A 22,406-nucleotide genomic window follows, 5' to 3' on the forward strand; every position below is an offset into this window, starting at 1 on the left:
GGGGTGTTCGTCCTAAATGTCAGACATAAAACCCACTTAAGAAATTATCTATGGTTTGTGGACGCAGAATATATTCTGGTATGGAACCCCAATTATATAGGTGTCAATTTCCTAATGTTCATTGAATTAAAATGAGGAGGTGGGGATGCTATGTATCTAAAAACAAAAATTCAATGAAACATCAAGTATGTATATACAAGTTATGCCTTGGTACCAAAGAATGAAGATAATTACAAATCGACTATTCATCAAACAGGGAATCCTGCATCTGAGAGAGGTGGTTTTATAGATTGTATTTGTGTGCTTGTGTTAGAGAGAGAGAGAGAGAGAGATCCTTAATTTATTGTCATCTTATTGTATTATTCTTGTTAAACATGAACTCAGTATTGAAGTAACATAGAATAGTTACTACTGAACTCTAAGGCACTGCTGGATTTGCTGTCATAATAGACTATAATTAACCAAATGAGATAACTTGTTAACATTATTTAGATACAAAGAGTCACAGCCATTTCTGTACAAGTTGCAGGTTTTATAATATATTTCTACGAAATTTCTTATTTGCTCATTTTTGGCCGCTTTGCAGGGTAAGGACCGGTGTCCTTATCCCATTGGATACAAGACCTCACGAATTCTGAATGGGGTTACCTATAAAATGGAAATTCTTGAAGGTCTTAAAGGTCCATTGTTTACAGTGAGTAGGCATCTTAACCATGTCAAATTACATCCTGCATAGATATTGACTGAATTATTGGTTAATAAAATTGGGATTTCACATCCTCTCTAGATCATTTCTAGTGATGGAAAATCATGCTCTGGACAAACTCCAGATATTGCATTGGAGAGCTTTCAGAAGAAAAGTTGTTCTCGAATCAAGTCGTTGCATGGGAAGAGGTTCTCATGCAAGATAGATGGCGTGGAGGTAGGTCATATGCCTTTTCTTTAATTTTCTTTCGTGTTTAAAATGATTAAAACAGTTAAATTACATTTTTATTATTCTTGTTTGCCTTGTGTTACTAGTTTGAAAATCCCTCTCAGGTTAAGTAATCTATAACACCTTTGGACTAGGCTGACGTTGTATAGTCCAAACTTATACTTCTTATCCTCTGTATAAAATGGCAAAATGAAAATCCTGGAATTGTCAATGTGGTAAAGGATTTGTGACTTATTTGATAAAAAGTGCAAGCAAGCAAATCATTGTAATTACTCACGGAGTATGTAAAATAAAAGTTTGGTGATAGCAGATGCAAATGTATATTGGACTACATCTTTTATTCATTGCTGAACTTTAATTTATCGCAAAGTAGAGAATGAAATATGAGAGTTTATATACTATTAAGCAATATGCAGAGGAAATGCACTTGGAGATATATTAGAAATCTAGAATTTGATACCTGGAGATCTCTTCTATTTCAAGTTTGATCATAATTACTTAGATAAGTACGGAGTAGTTGGCTAGAAATGTCTTAGCTGTGCAATTAAATATAGAAATGGGCTTGATGCTAGCGTTTGGATCTTTGTTTCACACTACATTTTCATCCTTTCGGTTTTTTGTGTCACTTAATATTGCTATGGCCATGGCTACCATTTGCGTAAGCTGAACCCTACAACTGTGGATTTTGTATATGCTATTCTTCTACGCTGGCAAATAAGTAATTAATTTTCAACTTTGGGAGTATTAAACTGACAGCACTTTCCTATTCTGGTCATCTAACATGTTACAAATATCAGTAGATATTTCACGTATTTTGTGTTCAAATCTGTCGAAATAGATCAAACCAAACAAGGCTCAAGCACCACAGTACATCAATCTCTGGAAGAAAGTTCTTCCCCCTCTGTGTGCACGCTCAAGCTCATGTACTTGTATTGATTTCTAGGAGAACATAATGGTTATCTTGTTTCAGATTCTAAAATTTTATTATTAGAGGAAAATATGTAGTAGACGACTTCCCAACAATTAATCCATTATATAAAATAAGAAGCTTGGTCGACTGGGGGAAAAGGTTCTTCTGGAGGCTTGTCCACCAGACACTAATGTTGTGCTACTCATTGATGTATTTATGTTCTCTCTACTGTCTGTGAATATTGTCCTTCCATTTTTTAGGCACTGTTCTTTTCCTTGTTTTGGATTGTGTCATGCTGTTTAGTTTCTATAAAGTTTGTGTCGTAGTACAACTTTGAATATTTGCTAACAACCAACACAGTCAGATTGTAATATATCCAATTATTTCCCCTAACGAAGTACTTAAATTTTGCTTGAGGAATGTATGGATGGTGCATAACTAATATATTATTACCTTTCCTTTCTTTTATGTAATATGCAGTTTTTTGGATTCAAAAATGCATTTGTTCAGAGGTTACTGAGAGAATTGGTAGCAAATGATGGTGGAACTGCAGGACAGAGTTCTTCAACATCTATCTCCCTTACTGAAGCTTCTGATACAGTACATGAAATACAATATACAGAACCAAGAAAGCATCCTGATTTGCTGCCAAACTCAGAAAAGCCACAGGTTACAGGGAAGAGAAGTAGGAAGGGCAAAAATATTAATGTTAAGCCTCTCACTGAGGCAAATTTTGAACAACATCAACCTCAAAATTGTATTCAAAATGCTGAAGCTTCAAATTCTAGACAAAGGGATCAAAGAAATCATGATGGTGACAATCTTTTGACTATTGCTGCTTCAAATAAAGTCTGTGGCATTAGTAAAAGTCCTGAAATTACAACAGGACCTAACTCTGAAGTTGTGGTTGAGAATGAAAAATATCTGTTTTCAGCAGAAAGAGAACTGCGGTCGCATTCTATGGATATTTCTGATCACTTTAAATTAGGAGATCTCCTCCCCCAAGAAACAGAGCTTATTAATTCCGAAAACCATTTGAGCAAAATGGCTGATAACATGCCAAAAGGCAAAGAACTTGTGAGCTTCTAAACCATTCTTATTTTAGATATATTTTTCACGTCTTTTGCATTAACTTTTATTGGTTTCTACTTCTTTTGTATGCCTGTAAGTTAGGACCACAGAATACTTCAGTTTCTGAAAGCATTTGCTCTTTAATATTAATAGCATATCCATTAGATATACATATACTTGTCACGCACATACAGAGAGAGAATAGTACACCTGAAAGATGGAATAAACGTTTCTTTCCTGCTTATGGCAGATTTATGAGTTAAGTTGGTAAATATTAAATCAGTTAAGCTAATTGTTCTTAATGTCTCGCAGCCAAATTGGACAACAATTACTGAGGTTCAAGAGTTCAATAAGTCAATAGACAAAGATGAGTATGGTGTAACACTAGTTCAGCATTACAAGCCAATAGTCAATGCCGATTTTTGTGCACCTGACACATTGGATATTGCAGGAGGTTGTAAAGCTCTTATCATTATCTTTTTGTCCCCCCTCTTTGCACTCTTATGTCATTGCTAGAGCTTCAACATCCAATTGCATTCCACCTCCCTGACAGATTTATAGGTAAATGATAGTTATTGCCTTTTGCAGACAGTTTTTCTTACTCTGATCCGAACGAACGCGTGAAAGTCACTTGCAATGCCAGAGATGACACAATTGCCACGGATGTAGCCATTTCTGAGGTTTTGGTAACTGATTCACTTCCGGAAGATGAAACAGGAACTTCAAATGCAAGCTCTGAAAAGAGTGATATTGATTCTGTTAGTCAAGAAATAGCAAAGTCAATGATGACTGTTCTTCTCCCCCAAGCACTTCCTTTGCTGAAGACATTCTCAAGAAAGGAAAAGAAGAGTATGATACCTTCAGAAATGCCTCTCTATACGCAGCAGGAAAATAATACATCTGTTGGTTTTGGTAATGCATCAATTGGTAATTCTAACTCTCTGACTAATATAACACGCCTCTTAATATCCTTATTCTCTGGCACAGTTGTTTCACTGCATCACCATGTCCACTTCAGAATTGCTGTAAAAACATTTCCTCTAATTGAATTCAGACTTTTCTTGCAAATTTTCAGTCAAAGAGCATATCGAGAACTCAGATTTGGAAAGAGAAAAGGAAGGGGGGAGTATTACCTGTACAGTCAATGATTCAATTGTCTCAACTTCTGGAATCACAGAATCTGTAGTTCCTGATAGTTTTGATAACGATGAAATTAGATGTACTTCCACCAATCAGCATAATTTGTTTCCGGACACTGCAAACGGTTGTGAAGCTTCATTTCAGTTAAACAATTATGGGAATCAGACTCTGAATCTGCCAGGCTGTGTTAATGCAGAGGAAGACTCACCAGTTCGGCCTATTGTAGTGAGAGATCACGAAATAAATATGCATTCTCAATTGCAGATGGCTGTAAATGAGGAGCCTCAAGAAGGTGAGATTCCATATTTAAATCTGCAATAGCTTTATTAGGAGCCTGTTCAAAGAAATCTGCATAGACATTAATGAAAATTAAACTTGTTAGGATGTTGAAATATATGCTTCCTGATTTGAATATATTTTCTTTTTTGATTGTCAATATATTGTCTTGTGTAGATTTTATTCTTTTAGTTGAGATATAGGATCAATCTGCTGACTCAGCATGTTACAGAGTATGTTGGGTTTTCTGTTTGAAACAAAATTTGGACGTAAAATTTTTAAATTTCTATACTGCATTTTAAGTATTCAAGATTAAAGTTATATAGCGTGAAGAAGGATTAACATAAATAATGTGGATTTTGAAGAAATTGTAAGATGTCAAGTATGCTGCCATACGAATGAGGTGATTGCCATAATAATTTTTCATATTCCATATGAACAGACATTAGTACAACTGGTGCTAACTTAATGAGCAAAACAAATAGTTGTATTCGACCTCCAGCAGAGGAAATCAATGTCACTTCCAAGCAAGACTGGGTTGGCTGTAAGTCCACGATCGAAGTACCTACCTCTGCTGCACCACAAATGAGATGTGCCCCTTTCACTGAACATATATTACATAGAGACTTCAAAAATGTTTGTTCTACGGAGGTAAGAAAAACATAAATACTTTGCTTGCTTCATTCTTCTTCATAGGAAAACTTTCTAACCAATGTACAACTGAAAAATTATCATTAAGAACCTGGCGGTGATTTTAGTTTACTTTAACATGTCTACAGAAATTGGATGCTAGTTTTGCCAAAAAGTTTTACAGTGCAAATTCTGCTAACTTTGATAATTCATTTTCATATCAGCAAATCCTGATTACAAGTTGTTGCAATGTCGTTACTGAAAACAAGGAAATGAAAGATGATCCGAGGTCAAATTTTCAGGGTGACTTGAATTTAAATGACAAGCCACAGGGTCTTCTCAAACGTGTAGCATGCTATGACCACCCTATGCCAATTTCAATGGTGCTGTTGAATGAAAAAGAGAATGAAATATACATATGTGTTATATGTGGCTTGCTGGAGCATACGGAGAGTACCCTCTTTGTTTACAAGACACTAAAGAATGCAGAAAAAATGGGGTTCCCTTCATTTGTTGGTCACTCATCAATAGAATTGCCCTCTTACAAAGATGCCTTTGGTAGAGACGTAAGATAAACATTGCATTGATAGACTGCTGCATTAACTAGGGTTGCTTATTGCGCATATGTAACAACAGCTTTCTTCCTTTCTTTCTTTTCATTTTCCTTTTTTTGCAGATTGGTATAGACAGTTCTAGATTACAGTTCTCTCCAGATGCACAATCTCTTGTTTTATTAAACAGTATAAAAACTCCTTGCTGCAGGTTTTTGTTTTTTTTCTTGTTCAAGCTTATGAAAAGTTCTATACCTGAAACTTATGTAATTGTTGATGCATTGATTTTGTATTTATATCCCAGGGAGGGTAAATTGCAATGTTCTTGTCCACGCTGTACTTCTGAATTCTCCGAGAAGAATGCAGTAAAAATTGTGCAAGTACAAACTGGTTATGTTACAATTGAGACTATACTGAGGACAACACAAGGTGTATGTTGTTTATTAGTTTGTGAACCTAGTTTTCTTCTTGCTGCTGAAGAGGGTGGAAAGCTGAACCTGTGGGTCATGAACGCTAGATGGAGGTGATTTCATGGTGTCCAAGTTTTTATTTTGTTTTTGGTTTGATGAAGATTTATTTTTCTTAATGTGACCTAAATCTAACTAATCATTCCTATATTCTATTAGATACTGCTAGTACCACATTTTAATAAAGAGTCATGCTACTCGTACAAAATTGGTTGACAAAGTTGGTTTAGAAAACAATATCTACACCAATCATTTCAAAAATACTTTTTAAATCATTTGAAATCAAAAGCCGAGATTCTGCCAACACTTGCTTTGTCAACCATTTTTGTAAATTTGTTTTTTACAACTACATTATTTGTTTAATAACATGTGCACATCAGTTCAAATCACACTGCAACATTAGTTCTGACACGCTGTCGTTTCAGTTTCGTTTGTTTGATGCAAAATTTTGTCTCATTGATACCCAACAGGACCCATCAACTTCTCTTTCTTATCAAGTCTGGTGTTACTTAGTATAATTTCTTGAATCTCAACTTGCAGTGCCCAGAAAGAGGAACGCAACTTACCGACACTTGACTGTATGCTTCCTTGTCTTGCGGAATTGAAGAGAATTCCAAAGTCAACTATTTTGGTTGTTGGTCACAATGGTTTTGGGGATTTTGGTTTGTGGTAAGTTGCTTTTCCATCACAAGATTTGGATGACTCCTGCTTTCTCTAACTCAACAAAAAGTTTAAAAGATCTACATATCTGCCAGTAGATGAAAGTTTTGGGGCGATTTTTTTTTTTTTTTTTTTTTTTTTTTTTTTTTTGACTCTTCTACATCGCTAATCACCATAATGTTGCATTTTCCTTAAGTTATATAAAGATATTCTTGAAATATCATCAGACAAGGATAACTAATTTTTGCAGGTAGGGTGGTTTCATCTGTGTTCGAACTTTTCTGTAGTAACTGTAAATCATGCATTTAATAAATTATAAATAAAAAAATTGGCATACATATCTTACTATATGTAAAAATTTAAGTTCGCCATTTTTGCATCGTTGGTTTTTAAAAGGAGTACCAGATCAGATAAGCTTGATGTCATTAGATACTGTTCTGGTGCCTTGTTGTGCTGCGAATGTGATTAGCCGTCGCTCTTTTCCACTTAAAACTTAAGCATATAACTATCAGTCCGACAGAAATCTTTGGGATTTGTTATTTGATCTTAAAATTATTTAATTGCAGAGCTTTGGAAGGAATTTATTTTCTGCGTTTACTAATTTGAAGGATTTCCAGAATTATGATTTCCTCCCTGCCACTTCAACTTTTCAATCTCACATTTCATCAACATTTATCAAAATCTACTAAAAATGTAATTTTCTCCAAACCAAACAGGGTTGAAATAGTAAGACTCTTTTCTTCTTTTTTGGTACAAAGACATATCATGCCAAAAAGGAAGACATGGTCTTGATTTAGTTCAAAACTGCGCATGGCTTTTGCTGTTTATTTGCTACGTTTATCCTCTTATAAGATACTGCATGTCTGCCACATTTTTATACTATTAGTTATTCCTTGGACAATGGCTTCTTTTTGTATTTTCAACCATGACATCGATATACCCCAAGATTCTCTCTCTCTCTCTCGCTCCTCACTAAAAGATTACAATATATGTCTGCCTTTTCTCTTTCAAATTAGAAATAAAACAAATATAAAGAGATGAGATTACTAGCTGTGCACTTGAGCCTTTTTCTTTTGCAATTTTTCCAATATTCCTGTAGGATACAGTTTCTCATTTTGTGCAGGGATATTGATAAACGAATCCTGGTTTCAAAGTTTTCTGCCCCCGGCACTTCTGTTTTTCACTGTGTTCCAGTTGGCATGTTTAGATGGCAAAGTAAAGGAAAGCATAACAGTAAGGATCTCACTGACGAAATCATGAATGCAACAAAAATGTGGTTTTCAGGAATGGGTGAAAACCAAATTCTTCCAGTGCAGAATAAAGATATGGCTGTCTGGCTTCTAATCTCTACTCCCTCAGATACAGATTCTCAATGTTGTCAATCAAGTAGCGGGGGAGAAGCAAACCTAGCTAGATGTTGGAGGCTGGCTTTATTGGCGAAGAACATGGTGATCATGGGAAGAACTTTGGACTCGGGGTATTTTCAAATCTTTTTATAAGTGGCTATTGAAGCCTAATGGCAACCTCGAATGAGCGTTTTTTTTTTTTTTTTCCCTCCCTCCCAAAACCTAGTTTTAAGTAGTTCGTGTCTTTCTTAAGATGCAGTGAAAATTTTGTTTACTTAGCTATAGCTACTTTAATAACTTTCTCCTCTCAGGGTTGCTGCAGTTGCAACTGTTCATGGAATTTTTGGTAGATGTGATGGACTGGTATACACATGGGATTTATCTACAGGAAACATGCTTGAAAACTTGCATCACTTCAAAGGTATCCTTTCTGTTGCGGGAAATGGGAATTCGTTGAATTTGCTCTTTTACATGAGAAATGTGTTTATTTTCTGAAATTCAAATCATTACGAGAAGTTCTGCGATGATGGCTTTATTTATTATACTTCGACATAAAAACAATGTTCTTCCAATCCATTCAACAAGCAAATTGTGCAAATAACTCCTTTCCTCATAGATCATTCTTCTCTAATATTTTACTTATTGTAATGTTACTTGAATACTATAAATGTTAGATAAGCTGTCTCTACTTCTCCTTAGCATTCTTACTAGAGTCGATCTATACTCATCATGCAACCCAGAACCACCCGGCAATTTTAGGTTCAATTAAAGATAAATTATAACTTATAGAGCCATCTGTTGTTGAACTGGAAAATAGCCTTTTTCCTTGCTTTCCTAAATCAAATGAATCTCTATTTGTTAACTTAATGTTTTGAGAGTGAGATAGAGGTTTGTGAAGTAGAGAATTCTCTTTGCACCGTGAACTTTTCTGAAGATCACAATGCTCTTCAGACTCTTTGAAGGTTTCTTTACACTTTACAGTGACACTATTAAGCAATTTTGAACACACCATGATGACTTATTTGCTGTTCCAATAGCTACCCATGTTTTGCGATCATATCTATTGCAAAAGCACTCGTGTTAGTAAACTCTTGCAAACATCCACAGACTGTGCTCCCCCTCCTTGCCTTGTGTTCACTTGCTATTTTTAGTTTTGTCATTGACTGCGGTTTACAGGTTGCCTATGCTTATAATTAACATCCCAATTTTCCTTTTCAGGTACCGGAGTGTCTTGTGTTTGCACAGGCAATACAGATTCTGGTGCTTTAGCTATAGCTAGTGGATGTCAATTGCTGGTTTATGTGCAATCTTGAAGTGATTCTTCAAAAATTCCACTAAGACAGGTTTCTATGTAGAAAACTGTAAAAGCCTTTTAAGGCCTTTAAGACTGTATCTGATAATCGATTTGATGTTGGGTGTCTCATTGGTTAAGACTGTTGAGAAATTTTTTGTAGGCTACTTCTGCTGATGGAAAGTTGCCTTTAGGGCAGTCTCCAGATATTGTACGGAATAAGCTATCAATCGGTCAACCATCTCCACGAAACTCCTTTTTCTTAATTTTTTTTGTGGGGGGCAGGAAAAAAATAAAATAAAATTTCTCGAAAGAGATGAAGGATTCAAATCTTCATCTTGTAATTTAGCTTGAATGCTAAAAAAAATGTAGACAGAAATCGTCGATATTCCTCCAGTCAGAGTGGATCCTGAACATGGGCTAAAAAGAATTTAGCATTTAGTAGTAAATTTTTCATGCAAACTATACAATTAGAACAACAATTTTATACGGAAATTTGGGATGTTCCAAGCCCCCCCCCCCCCCCCCCCCCCCCCTTTTTTTTTTTCCAAGAAAATGGATTACAATGAAAAGTCTGATTTTAGTCCAGTTAAAACTAAGATTTAGTTCATTGCTATGGCTTATGTCAAAAATAGAGCCTCTATTTCACATTTTAAACATGCATTCTCAAAGTCTAGCTCACTTTTTTGTCTTAGTTATACATTTACATGTTTCATCGCAAAAGTCGTTGCGAATTAAGTACGAGAATGGAAAATACGGTATAGGCTTCACTGAGTTGAGAAGAAGAAATAAACTCAACCAGAATCAAATTAATAAGTAATGTTACAACATTTCAAAAGGAGAATCCGCAACATTATAATAGTTGACAAAATCATGAAAGTCGACAAGCTAAATAAACAATCAAAGCATCCAATACTATCCAAACTCATATGTAGACCACGAAAAAAAGGTGGAACACATAGCATCAAAATTGAATCCATTTGCAGCCCCGTTGGCAGAATTAGCAGAGTCCTCGCCAGAGGGGTTGAGCTCATCCCAAGCTTCAATCCAAGTGACCATGGCATCTGCTAGTTTAGTGAAGTAGGGATCCACCTGTGAAAGTTTGCCCTTCACTTGTTTGGCTAGTTCAATGTACCAATGCTGCACAGTCGTGCACTCTTTCGGAAGGTTTATCGACTGGAAAAATGGAATGATATCTTCCTACCAGAATATACCTCTGTACTCCTTTTTCAGATTAACAAAAGGGTTGCTAGCTTTGCTGTGCCATATGTAAGGTAGACCAGTCTTGACACCAAGACCTAAATGGTCACATATAACCTGCAAATTTGACGACCAATTAGTTCTCGAGCATTCTTATGAAAGAAAACAATCGAGTAATCTTAAATATTGTGACAATAAACGAAACTATTTGATACCAAATATATTGGCGGAAGGCTTAGTTTGTTGTTGGTTGAAAAGTGATTGCTCTCAGTCAAGGGCGGAGTCAGGAAATATTTTCAATGCGAGCATAATTTAACCCAGGGAAGGACCGACATGGGGTCATGTGAGGTCAAATGACTCCACAAAATTTTGCCCCTTTTTTTTTTTTTTTTTAAACAATCTATTTTGATGCACTCGTCGAGATACCAAATGAAATCAAAAAATTGCAATCTTAATACCATTTCGAAGTGCTCATGGCCTAGTTTTTCAGTCATTAAAAAAAAAAAAGGTTGAACCCCAACCTTGAGGGTCCTCCACCGCTCCTACCCTGGAGTATCGTGAGGGAGGTAAATCGCAGGTTATGCCTCTAAGGTATAGGGTGGAAGGCTGCTTGTACACTTGCATTTATTCAAGAGCCAAATACATATTTCAGGATTTGAACCCTTGACGCAACAGTCTCAAGTAAAGCTGGATTTCTCCACCCTCCCCTTTTACCACTTGGAGATGTGTCCTGAGGGCGAGTTTTTCACTCATTAATGGCATGCGAAGTGGTCAACTATAGCAAAAGTTATGACATGTTAAAGTAGGGCGTTTGAAACTAGTATTTTGAAAATTTCGATAATATCCTAACTTTAAAAATTCGTTTGCGATCATGTGCTATCTGAATCCATAAATCGTCTATGCCATGTAAAAGTTTGTTTCGAAAACTACATCATTTTCATATCGAATAGTCCAAACGGATATCGAAAATAGTTAAATATGTATCAAACGTACGCCTCAAAAAAAACGTCTAACTCATTTTTTTTTAAAAAAATTCAATCAATTATTATTTTTGCACGATAAATTTTTCAATATAATTTATATCGTTTCATTCGGAAGTCTTACATGAAATATGACGTAAATTTTTTAGGATCATTACGGATTAAATGCAATTTGAATTATTTTCGAATTATATTTACTTTAAATTTGAATTTCATTTATTTCCTGAACTAAACTTGAATTTTATTTCAATTCATTTAAATTCTATATTTTATTTAATTTACTCAATGTTAGCTCAGCATTTGCCAATGAAATGATAAACAAAACTTTATAAGTAGCAAAATTCATTTAATAATATTAATAATGATGTAATTATACGACGTTTTCAAATTGTCAAAATACATATAAACTTATTTTCATTGATATTATATTGTTTATTAAAAAAATTATTTTTAAAATTTTGACCCCACAATATTAAAGGTCTGGGTCCGCCCCTGATTTAACCCATGTCGAACATTGTGTTTTGGTCATGAATTTAATGATGATAAAATTATAAAACAAAATCATGAGTTTGGGCCTAAAAATAAAACTCATGTGAATTAAAATATGTTTTTATTCCACCTCCCCTGTTGATTAAAAAATAAAAATAAAAATTAAAAATTAAAAAAATAAATAAATTGTTTGGGCCTAAAATTGCAGTGCGCCGCTGCTCTCAGTCATCATAGAATCACAAGACAAAATGCATTTAAATGTACCTTGGTGCATGCTTACCATTTTTGTTTCATGGGTCCATAATTGAAAGAAATGCGTGCCTGGTATTCCTCTCACGAGGCTTGACAAGCTGAGTAGGTGCATCATAATCTGGGATGTTGAGCCATAGGCCATGAGAAACAGCAGTCAGAACATCTTCACGAAGACTGAAAGGGTAGCCACGAACAAAATCTGCACCTTCTCTATATGGATCGTAAAGTGTATTGATGAAATGTGGAGTTGAAGGACTCGAGATTCTTTATGTGCTGCTCAAGAGCATTGATATCTTTGCCTGCTGGGTCTTTGGCAACCTACACATTGGCGTGGAAACGTTCGGGATTATATCGAAGCACGGCATAATATTAGCTATATTACAATAGTCAAAGATCTATCGATCTTTTTCTAATTCTCCCGTTTAAGAACATATGTATGTCATCGTGAAAGAAGTATAGAAGATACTCATAATTTACAACGGAGGTCTTTTTACCACAAAAATCTAAAGGCTAGAGCTTGATTTTCAGTGCACAAAACACAAGTTGTTAAATGACAAGGTTGAGTCGAAACACTGGACAGAAAGCATTCACTAAAAGGCGGAGAATATAATGATATAAATCACATTTTTAATTTGAAAATTTAAATTATGCAGCAATCTACAATATAGAATTGCAGCAAAATTGTTAAAGTGGAATCATCATTGTCAAAAACATAAAAAAGAATAGCCAAAAATCCAAACAGGATTGAAAGTTACAAAACTCAGAAAGCAAAACACTTGAGAACAAATGTGCACAAATAAAAGACTCCAAATTAGCCCCTCATGGGGTGGCCAAATTGGTGGAGTAGGTAAGTGTGAAAGCCTTTGGTTACAAGTTCGATTTTTCCGACCAATACCTTCTCGGTCGAGGGTTTGCCCAATGCGTACCCGAAGGGTAGCGGCTATGGATTTCCCCGTCGTAAAAAAAAAAAAAAAAAAAAAAAAAAAAAAAAAAAAAAAAAAAAAAAAAAAAAAAAAAAAAAAAAAAAAAAAAAAAAAAAAAAAAAAAAAAAAAAAAAAAAAAAAAAATTATTATACACATAAAAAAACAATAATCAACCATGCTATATGTACACTCTCATTTAATCCTTCCTTTACACTCTTCCACGTGTAATATCTACACTCTTGGTTTTAAACTCACCCGTCACATCACTACACAGATTTCCTCTACATAGGGAGGAATGTCATCCAAGTGGTAAGGGAGGATGTACATGCATTATTCAAACCCTAAATACACAACTGAAAAGTGGCAGATCCAATTTACATAAAAATCAAGAAAACTCCAACTCCGAAGAAATGGAAATAAAACAGAAAAGGGTCTACTTACAAAGCAGTCATCATCAATGGTATAGATGTACTTCTTCTTGGAAACCATGCAGCCAAAGCACCTGCATGCAGAGTCCTTAAAGTAGATGCAAGAAGCCTTTGGTCCCAAAATTCTGTTGATGTCATTGCGGTTGTAGAGTTCATAGTCAAATCCCTTAGGCACTTTAAAGGTCTTGGAGGGGTCACCATCTTGGACTATGATAAGATGATATGGCTCGAAAAATGGCCTCCACATTTCCAAGAAATCAAGGTTTCTTATTGTGGGTATCACTATATCTAATTCATCTTTCAGCATCGGTGTTGGTCTCACCGTTGCTCCAGCCATTGTTACTCCCTGTCGGTGTGTTACTCTGAGAGTGAATTCCAGAGGCTAGGATAGGGGGGGTTGAAGTTTAGCTTAGGAACGAGAATTGGGGAAGTGGTCGATTTTATACAGGGGAACTAGGAATTTTGTCTTATTGAGAATTTTTCTTGGTCCGTTATAGTTTATAAATAATAATTTGATTTCCGCCGGACTAAATTAGGCACTCGTTTGGTAGCAATTTTTCACCCGAAAAATCAATTTTTTGATCGTTATTTCATTATTTCAACCGTCGTTTTTGACTTTTTCACTCACAAGTGAAATCTACTATATCCTTTAACGGTCAAAAAATCAATTCTCATAATCATTACCGAACAAGCCACAGGAATTTCTATGCAAACCCTCAAAACTGAGTTATTGAGCCTCAATATCACCGTGCAGTGTAGCTTCAAAAACTGATAAAAATTTAAATCAAAATTAATAATTAATTTTAACCACTTATAATTTTTATAAGATTAACAACTTTTGAATGACACAATTAATCAACATTTATCAAAATTTACTATTTATATCAAACATAAGATATTTAATGTAAAATTAGATTCACACATGATAGAAATCATCAATGCAAACATTAAAATCACACACGACTTGTACATGGCATATAGTTAGAAAACAAAACCGTCAAATTACTCTACATTTATTTAAATTCAATTGAAAGTCGTACGTAATTTTATCATTAAAATATGGGAAAATTTCATAACTAAGAAATTAATTATGGCACATTTCAAAAACAAGAAAACAAATTTCAAATCTCTAAAATCAGATTTTTATTAAAAATTATTTATAATTTAATTAGTTAATTAATTATTTTATTAATTAAATATATTTAGGTCACGGATCTATACAATTTGGTCACAAATTAACAATATAATTAGTTATTATTTTTTGGTCACAAATCAAAAATTTTATGTCACAAATTTTTTTACGATCACAATTCAAAATTTTTGTAAGTCACAGTTTGTTTATTGATCACAAATCCAAAAATAATTAGTCACGGATTAATTTTTAGTCACGATTTATCATATTATTGGTCTCAACTTATTTTTCGGTCACAAACACAAATTTTATAGGTCACATATTATTTTTCGATCACGAATCAAAAATCTTAAAGGTCACAGATTAATTTTTCGGTCACAACTCAATAAATTATAAGTCACAAACACAAAATTTATAGGTCATATATTATTTTTCGATCATGAATCAAAAATTTTATAGGTCACAGATTAATTTTTCGGTTACAACTCAATAAATTATAAGTCACAAACACAAATTTTATAGGTCACATATTATTTTTCGATCACGAATAAAAATTTTTATAGGTCACGGATTAATTTTTCGATCACAACTCAATAAATTATAAGTCACAAACACAAATTTTATAGGTCACAATTTAATCAATTGGGAGTCACAGTCACATATTCAATGTCAAGTCAGAATTGGGAGTCACAGTCACAATCGCAATTATCAACACAGCCAACATCGTTGGCTGCGGTAGCCAGCACCACTTCCTCTATCGCCCTATAACCACGACCACGACCAACATCATCATCAATTCTCTGAACGCCAACAGCACCTCCACCTCGTTGTCGTCGCCACCACGACCTCCAACCACCAACATCTCATCATCACCACTGCCACGACCCCCCAGCGTCAGCCACCATTCCAACACCACTGCTATCTGCGCAACCACCAGATCAACCACCCAGCCACTGAATGCCAACAGCACCTCCACCTCACTGCCATCGCCACCACGACCTCCAACCACCAACATCTCATCATCACCACTGCCACGACCCCCCACCGTCAGCCACCATTCCAACACCACTGCTACCTGCGCAACCACCAGATCAACCACCCAACCACCGATCATCGCACTCAACCACAACATCAAACAGACCACTCACTGCACAAAAAACAGATTTGTAGCCCCAAATCATCGCCGCCACACACCAACACCACAGATCCACAACAGATCCATGATCTACAACGCAAACCACCACTATGTTAACAAAAAACAATCACCAAAAAAATGAAAAATAAATCACCAGATCGCGTCACCCATGCCATCCCGACACCACCACCAGCCCTGCATCACTACTACACCACAACCACAATCTCTACAGTTCGATTTTGGAGACTGTGGCTGGTTTTTGCGGAGATTATAGAGAGAGACGAGAGAGGGAGAAGGAGGGAATGGGTCTGTATTGAGGTAGTGGGTAGGGTTTTTAATTTTTGGTAATTAGTTTATTTAAATAATTAAAAAAAATTCTGATTTTAGAAATGTTAAACTTCCCCCCTGAATTTAGAATTCTTGATTTTAATGCTAGGGTTTTGTGTAATTTCCACTTAAAATATATTATTTTTGGCATGTGTAGATCCAAACTTAGATATTGAGCCCACGGAAGAGGCTTCCTTTTTTTCTTTTCTCTTTTTTTTGGGGTAGGGGGAATTTGTTTTGAATAGTGAGTTTCTTGAGAAAGCATGAGTAAAAGGAAGAAATTTTTTTGAATTTATATCTAAAATATTTTATTGTGTGAATATGTAATGGAAAACAAGTACGTGAAAAAAGAGTATGATCAAGGATAATTTCTGTCATATTTGAATTCAAATTTACATATTTAAATAAGTTGTGACTTCACTTTTAAAATTGTTGACATATAACAACACTAAGTTATGCTTTACACTATCCAGTCGTTGGGATAGAGCAGCTAATGTGGATATGTAAATCAAGCAGGTTCGCATTGGCTAATCGTGGATTGACACAACACTTCTAGACGTGCAATCGAACAACTTGTGCCGTCATTATAATGCATGGCGTATTTGTAAATTTTATTCGAATATGTTACGATGTATTCAGACAACTTACATGATTTAAGGAAGGGTTAATTTTACAAACGGTCACTAAATTACTTGAAAATTACAAAACGATCACTGAAGTTTAAAACTTGCAAAAATGGTCACTAAAATTTAGAGCGCTTTTAGAAATGGTCACTGAAGTTTACAAACTTGCAAAAATGGTCATCCAGATTTTTTGGACAAGTTTTGCAACAATTTTTCGGCAACTTCCAACCATCAAGACCTCAGGACTTGGTACTATTGGAAAAAGCCTACAATGTCCTCTTCAATTATTATCCAAAATCTCCTTATAACTTCAAAGAATTCGACCGGAATAAACTCACAAAGTTAGCTCTTTGAAATCTGAAAATCTGTCGAGATTTTTCAAATTCTTGGGTGAGTTTTGCGGCAATTTTTCGACAACTTCCGACCACCTAGACCTCCGGATTTGGATATCGTTGGAAAACCCACAATGTCCTCTTCAATTACCACCTGAAACCTCCCCATAACTCCAAAAGATTAAGCTGAAATAAGCCCACATATTTAGCTCCCCAAAATCTGAAAATCTGCTCTGATTTTGGGCGAGTTTTGCGGCAATTTTCCAACAACTTTAAACCACCAAGAACGCCGAACTTGGATACCATTTGAAACCCTACAATGTCCTCTTCAACTATCATCCATAATATTCCCATAACTCTAAAGGATTTTTCCGGAATGAGCCCACAATGTCAGCTCCCCGAAATTTGAAAATTTGCCCAGCTTTTTGGGTGAGTTTTGCATCAATTTTTTGGCAACTTTCGACTACCAAGACCGCCAAATTTGGATACCATTGGAAAGCCTACAATGTCCTTTTCAATTACCGCCCAAAATCTCTCCATAACTTCAAAAGAGTCAGCCGGAATAAACCCACAAAATCAGCTCCCTGAAATCTCGCCCAAACATCTGAAGTTTGACTGGTTAACATCCAAAATTTTATTTCGCTTCAAACACTAATTTTTCAATTCTATTTCATCACAAACACTTTTCCCTATACACATCTACCCTATGAATGTCCAAAAGGATGTTGAATCATTATTATTTCATAAAGATCATTCCTTTGAAAATCTAAATCACTTTCATTGATTTCAAGATTCAACCACCATATTATTTGATTTATAGATTCATCAAAAATTAGATTTGTTGATTGAGCTATAGACCTTCATATCAAACCACAAATCAAAACACATAAGATTGTTGATCAAACACTAAACATACCTTAGCCAATTAGTCTTCAGAGTTACTGGAGTTTTTAGAAAGAGGCGCTTGGCGTTCCAATGTTGTGGAACCAGGTTCGTTCTTGGAGATCCACAGAAGATAAATGATACAAGGGATAAGGAGAGGGTTTGAGAAGCACGCAGACCATAAGGGCCAAGGTGATTATAGAAAGAAGGTTAGAGAGGACTAAGAGTTAGACGGGTCTTAACCATACTATAAGTCTCATTGTTTATAATGGATTACTAACTGACAAAGTGCTCAAAATTTTTACCTAGTTGGAGTTTTTCCGTGATCATATTGGTGTTATTTGCTACTTTCTATTTATAAACCATGGCAGTCAAACTGACGATAAAATTGACTTATTTGATCTAATCACCTAGAAATAATTAACATGTGAATTGTTGCTTTTAATTGTGTAATTCCGCACTTTTGATCTAAATATTCGGATAACTAGAACTTTCAAGTGGTATCAGAACTTAATTACCATTGTTGATCCAATTTTGTCTAGATGAGTCGATCACATTCTGATCATGGATCTAAGGATGGTATGGATATTCATGAGGCTTATGACTAACTGCAGAAGGAGAGTCTCAAGTTACATAAGGTTAATAGATCAATCATTAAGAAATTGAATAAGCTTAAATTATAAAAAGAGAACCTTATAGTCAAACTTGAAGAGCCTACCAAGAACAAAATGAATTAAGGGTTGAGAAAAGAGTCCTTAAAAATTAAAGTTAAATCTCTTATATCTGATCTTGAAAAATTGAATGCCCAACTTCAATCTTTTTCTAGTGGATCTAAAAAGATTGATAACATGATAGATCTAAATAAAATAGCTGAGGATAGAGGAGATTTAAGCGATAATGTATAGCTTCCTCTTTGAAAAATAAGTTTGTAGCTATCTCGAGTCTTACGGTTCAAAACTTGGAATGTAGAGTTGCTCCTAAGTCCATCCCCACTTGTCACCATTGTGGTAAGGTTAGACATATAAGATCTAAGTGTTGTGAGCTCTTGAATGGGAACAAGAAAACAAAAATGTGGCTGAGGACCAAAACCACTGATACGGCATAAGTTTCCTCTACCTAATGTTCAAAATTTGAAAATTAGGATTGTTCCAAAATTCATTTCCACATGTCATAATTATGGTGTTTCAGGTCACATTGGACCTAATTGTCATAAGTCTTTGGTTAAGTACAATAATCAAGATCTAATTACTCAAGTTAGTTTTTTGACCGACCAAGTGAATCACATAACTAATTGATGACTAAATTGACTAAGATTACATCTTCTTCCAAGAAGAGTTGGGTAAAAAAGAGTGAACTCACTAGTGTAAGTGATGTTGATAATTGTAATATTCCTCGTGTTGCTCTTCATAGTAAGAGCATTTGTGTGCCTCATTGATTAGACATTTAGTTGCATGCATCTGTTTTATTCATGATATTTACATATTCATGCACGCACTCTATTTTTTATTATTATTTTTTTGTGTTCTCATTTATCTTTTAAAAAAATTAATGAAAAATAAAGTTTTTTTGGTTGGACGTGTTAATTTGTTATCAAGTACTAGTAAAGTTCATGGATGGTAAATTAAATTTCCATTAATTTGTTTAGAACTTGTTTAGAGTACTTGATATAGGTTATTACATATATCTTACACTGCACACATTAAACTCTTGTGAGTAGGTTTTGACCGCATGTGTGAGATTTGGGATAGTCGTCACATGTCTAGTGAATTGATTTTAAATATGGAATGATCTTTGAATTGATTTTAGATATGGAATGATCTTTAAACTAGCTCCATAACTGAGATTCAAAAAATTCGAAATATATGAAAAAGTGCTATTCATCTTATACTCTTCTTTATAGTCTATTTGACTCGAATAATTAAGCCTAAGAGATTTCTCATAATCTGAAGCCCACGGTCAATTGACTTGGAATCATCAGTAAATCAGGCTGCGTCCCTGCAGTGGTCAAGACGCGTTCCGGATATGGCCTGCACACCATGCCCAGAATTGCCTGAAAATGAGGCTGCGTCCCTGCAGTGGCCAAGACGCGTCCCGGACATGGTCTGCACACCGTGCCCAGAATTGCTTGAAAATCAGGCTGCGTCCCTACCGTGGCCAGGACGCGTCTCGGACATGGCCTGCACACCGTGCCCAGAACTAGCTTAATGAAGAAGAGATTATACATAAGATATAAAAATAAATAAATAATGAGAGGAAAATATATATACTTATTGATGGCGGAGAATTTTAAGTTATACATTGAAAAATCAATATGAGCATTTTATTTAAAAGGTCCTAGTAACATTAGGTTTGACTTCATAAGTTGAAGGATATATTCATTCACCGGTGATTTTTGTATGTCGTTTCTCATTCATTTAAGGTTTTGAGACTTGTTTATAGGAGTTTAGTGACATTTACCATATATGTGTATCTTAATCTTTGCATCATTATACATGTGCATATTTTTTTACTCATTTATCTCTGTGTTTTACATAATTATAAGTTGTTTTCCCTTTGTTATTCGTGAAAAAAAGGAGGAGATATATGTATTTATTTTAGGGAGTTTATTATATGAGTTAGGGGGAGAATATTAAGAAATTTGAATTTGTTGATTGATAGATGACTTTTTGGAGCCATTAGATATATTTGTTGGAATTTTATTATTGATATAGTGTTATGTTTTGTCTATATTGATATAAAATTATATGGTTTATATCTAACTTTATAATTCACATGATATTGGATGCTTCGGTATTACATATGATTTATTATGTTGTTTTATGTAACTTAGTTATATGATCTTGGTTATTAGTTTCCTCTTGCTTTCACGTCGTATTGTGATTTCATGTGTTTCAGAAAATAGGTTGACAAATTGCTAAAGTGTGCTTTGAAAAGTGTCTATTAGGTAGATTATAGTGGACTTTTGACATTGAAATAAATGATTTTGTCACGTAATGCCAAAAGGGGAGATTGTTAAGGCAGGCTTAGTTCGATGTGGTTAGCAGTACTATCTTCTAGAGGATCGCTTTTGAAGAAGGAACCAAGAAGAAGGTATCGACAACAGCTGGTTTTATTACGGGACAGTTCATGAATCTCTTGGGTACCCTTTGCTTCGGTTTCAAAATCACACTCGGACCTAGCTGGTTACGGCCTGTGGACCTCGATCAAAAAGGAAAGACAATGCCCATCAAACGTTGGAATAATATAAATCGGCTTGACGATTGTTTACATAGAAAGACGAAAATAAATTCGTATTTACATACATGAGAATTGGGTTTGATGTACTTTTATTTTCAATGAGCGGTCCGACATTCAATGCGGGTTGATAATTTGAATTTCTTGAAAAAAAATGCAAAAAAAAAAAAAAAAAAGGCTTCACTTACAGGCTGTCCAAATTATAATTGATAATTTCTGAAGAGAAATCAAGTCCCAATTGTATTATATTAGGCGTTTATCAAGTTAAAATCAAAATCAAAATGGTTAAGAAATGATAGTATAGATTTTGAAGGAGTCCAAGATATCAGAGATGTCCAAGAAAATCACATATGATCAAGAACATGTAATTAGAAGTCTATAAGGTGTCAAAGAGTCGCACAAGTTATATTCTAAATTCTTAGTCGCAAATTGCAATGCATTTTTCACATAGAAAACATTCGAATTTCGAGAATGCTATTTGTAGAAGAATCGTAACCCTTTGAGTCAGTTTTTCAACGCATTTTGAATCACCTCGGGAGAGAAAGTTACGATAAAAATACTCACGAATGCTCAGTTGTCGCTCGCCTATCGCTCGCCTGTCACTCGCCTAGCACTCGAGCGACAGGTTGACATAATGAATTTTGTTTTGCTTCAAACACTGATTTTTCAATTTTCATCCCAAACACTTTCCCCTACACACACACACACACACACACACACACACTAAATGGGTGTTGAATCATAATTAATTATTTTATAGAGATCATTCCTTTAAAAATTCAAATCGCTTTCATTGATTTCAAGATTCGCCCACCATATTATTTAATTTATAGATTTATACAAATTTAGATTTGTTGATCGAGCTATAAACCTTTGTATTAAATCACAGATTAAAACACTCAAGGTTGTTGATCAAATGCCAAACCTATCTTCGCCAATTAGTCTTTAGAGTTACTATAGTTTTGGGAAAAGGTGCTTGGAGTTCCGACGTTGCAGAACGAGGTTCGGGGAGCTGGTGCTAGGAGCACGTAGTCCAAGAGGGTCAAGATGATTATAGGAAGAAGGTTAGAGGAGACTAAGAGCTAGTCAGGTCTGAACCATACTGTAAGTTTCATCGTTTATAGTGGATTACTGATTGGCAAAGTACCTGGAGTGTTTACCCATTTGAGATTTTTTCGTGATCATATTGGTG

At 34.9% G+C, this 22,406-nt stretch overlaps 1 protein-coding gene and 1 pseudogene across 10 annotated transcripts in view; one reads left to right on the top strand and one right to left on the bottom strand.

Annotated features, from left to right (window-relative positions):
- LOC111396224 overlaps window positions 1-9,528 on the top strand; it is an 11,848-nt gene extending 2,320 nt beyond the window's left edge. For 2 of the 10 annotated variants that reach the window (XM_023022583.1, XM_023022590.1), the window contains 14 exons: window positions 587-694; window positions 788-922; window positions 2,325-2,921; window positions 3,228-3,369; window positions 3,504-3,842; window positions 3,991-4,347; window positions 4,774-4,982; window positions 5,111-5,527; window positions 5,638-5,723; window positions 5,817-6,035; window positions 6,520-6,648; window positions 7,763-8,116; window positions 8,297-8,406; window positions 9,204-9,481. In XM_023022583.1, the coding sequence (XP_022878351.1) occupies window positions 587-694; window positions 788-922; window positions 2,325-2,921; window positions 3,228-3,369; window positions 3,504-3,842; window positions 3,991-4,347; window positions 4,774-4,982; window positions 5,111-5,527; window positions 5,638-5,723; window positions 5,817-6,035; window positions 6,520-6,648; window positions 7,763-8,116; window positions 8,297-8,406; window positions 9,204-9,298 (3,297 nt within the window). In that variant the 3' untranslated portion in view covers window positions 9,299-9,481. Of the gene's footprint in view, window positions 1-586; window positions 695-787; window positions 923-2,324; window positions 2,922-3,227; window positions 3,370-3,503; window positions 3,843-3,990; window positions 4,348-4,773; window positions 4,983-5,110; window positions 5,528-5,637; window positions 5,724-5,816; window positions 6,036-6,519; window positions 6,649-7,762; window positions 8,117-8,296; window positions 8,407-9,203 lie in introns of all 10 variants that reach the window. The other 8 variants (XM_023022588.1, XR_002702967.1, XM_023022584.1 and 5 more) reach the window with 8 other exon arrangements.
- A 2,707-nt stretch (window positions 9,529-12,235) lies between these two features.
- On the bottom strand, window positions 12,236-13,922 carry LOC111395299 (annotated as a pseudogene).
- Between the last annotated feature and the right edge of the window lie 8,484 nt (window positions 13,923-22,406).

This window comes from Olea europaea, chromosome 6, assembly GCF_002742605.1.
Source record: "Olea europaea var. sylvestris chromosome 6, O_europaea_v1, whole genome shotgun sequence".
NCBI classification, from domain to species: domain Eukaryota; kingdom Viridiplantae; phylum Streptophyta; class Magnoliopsida; order Lamiales; family Oleaceae; genus Olea; species Olea europaea.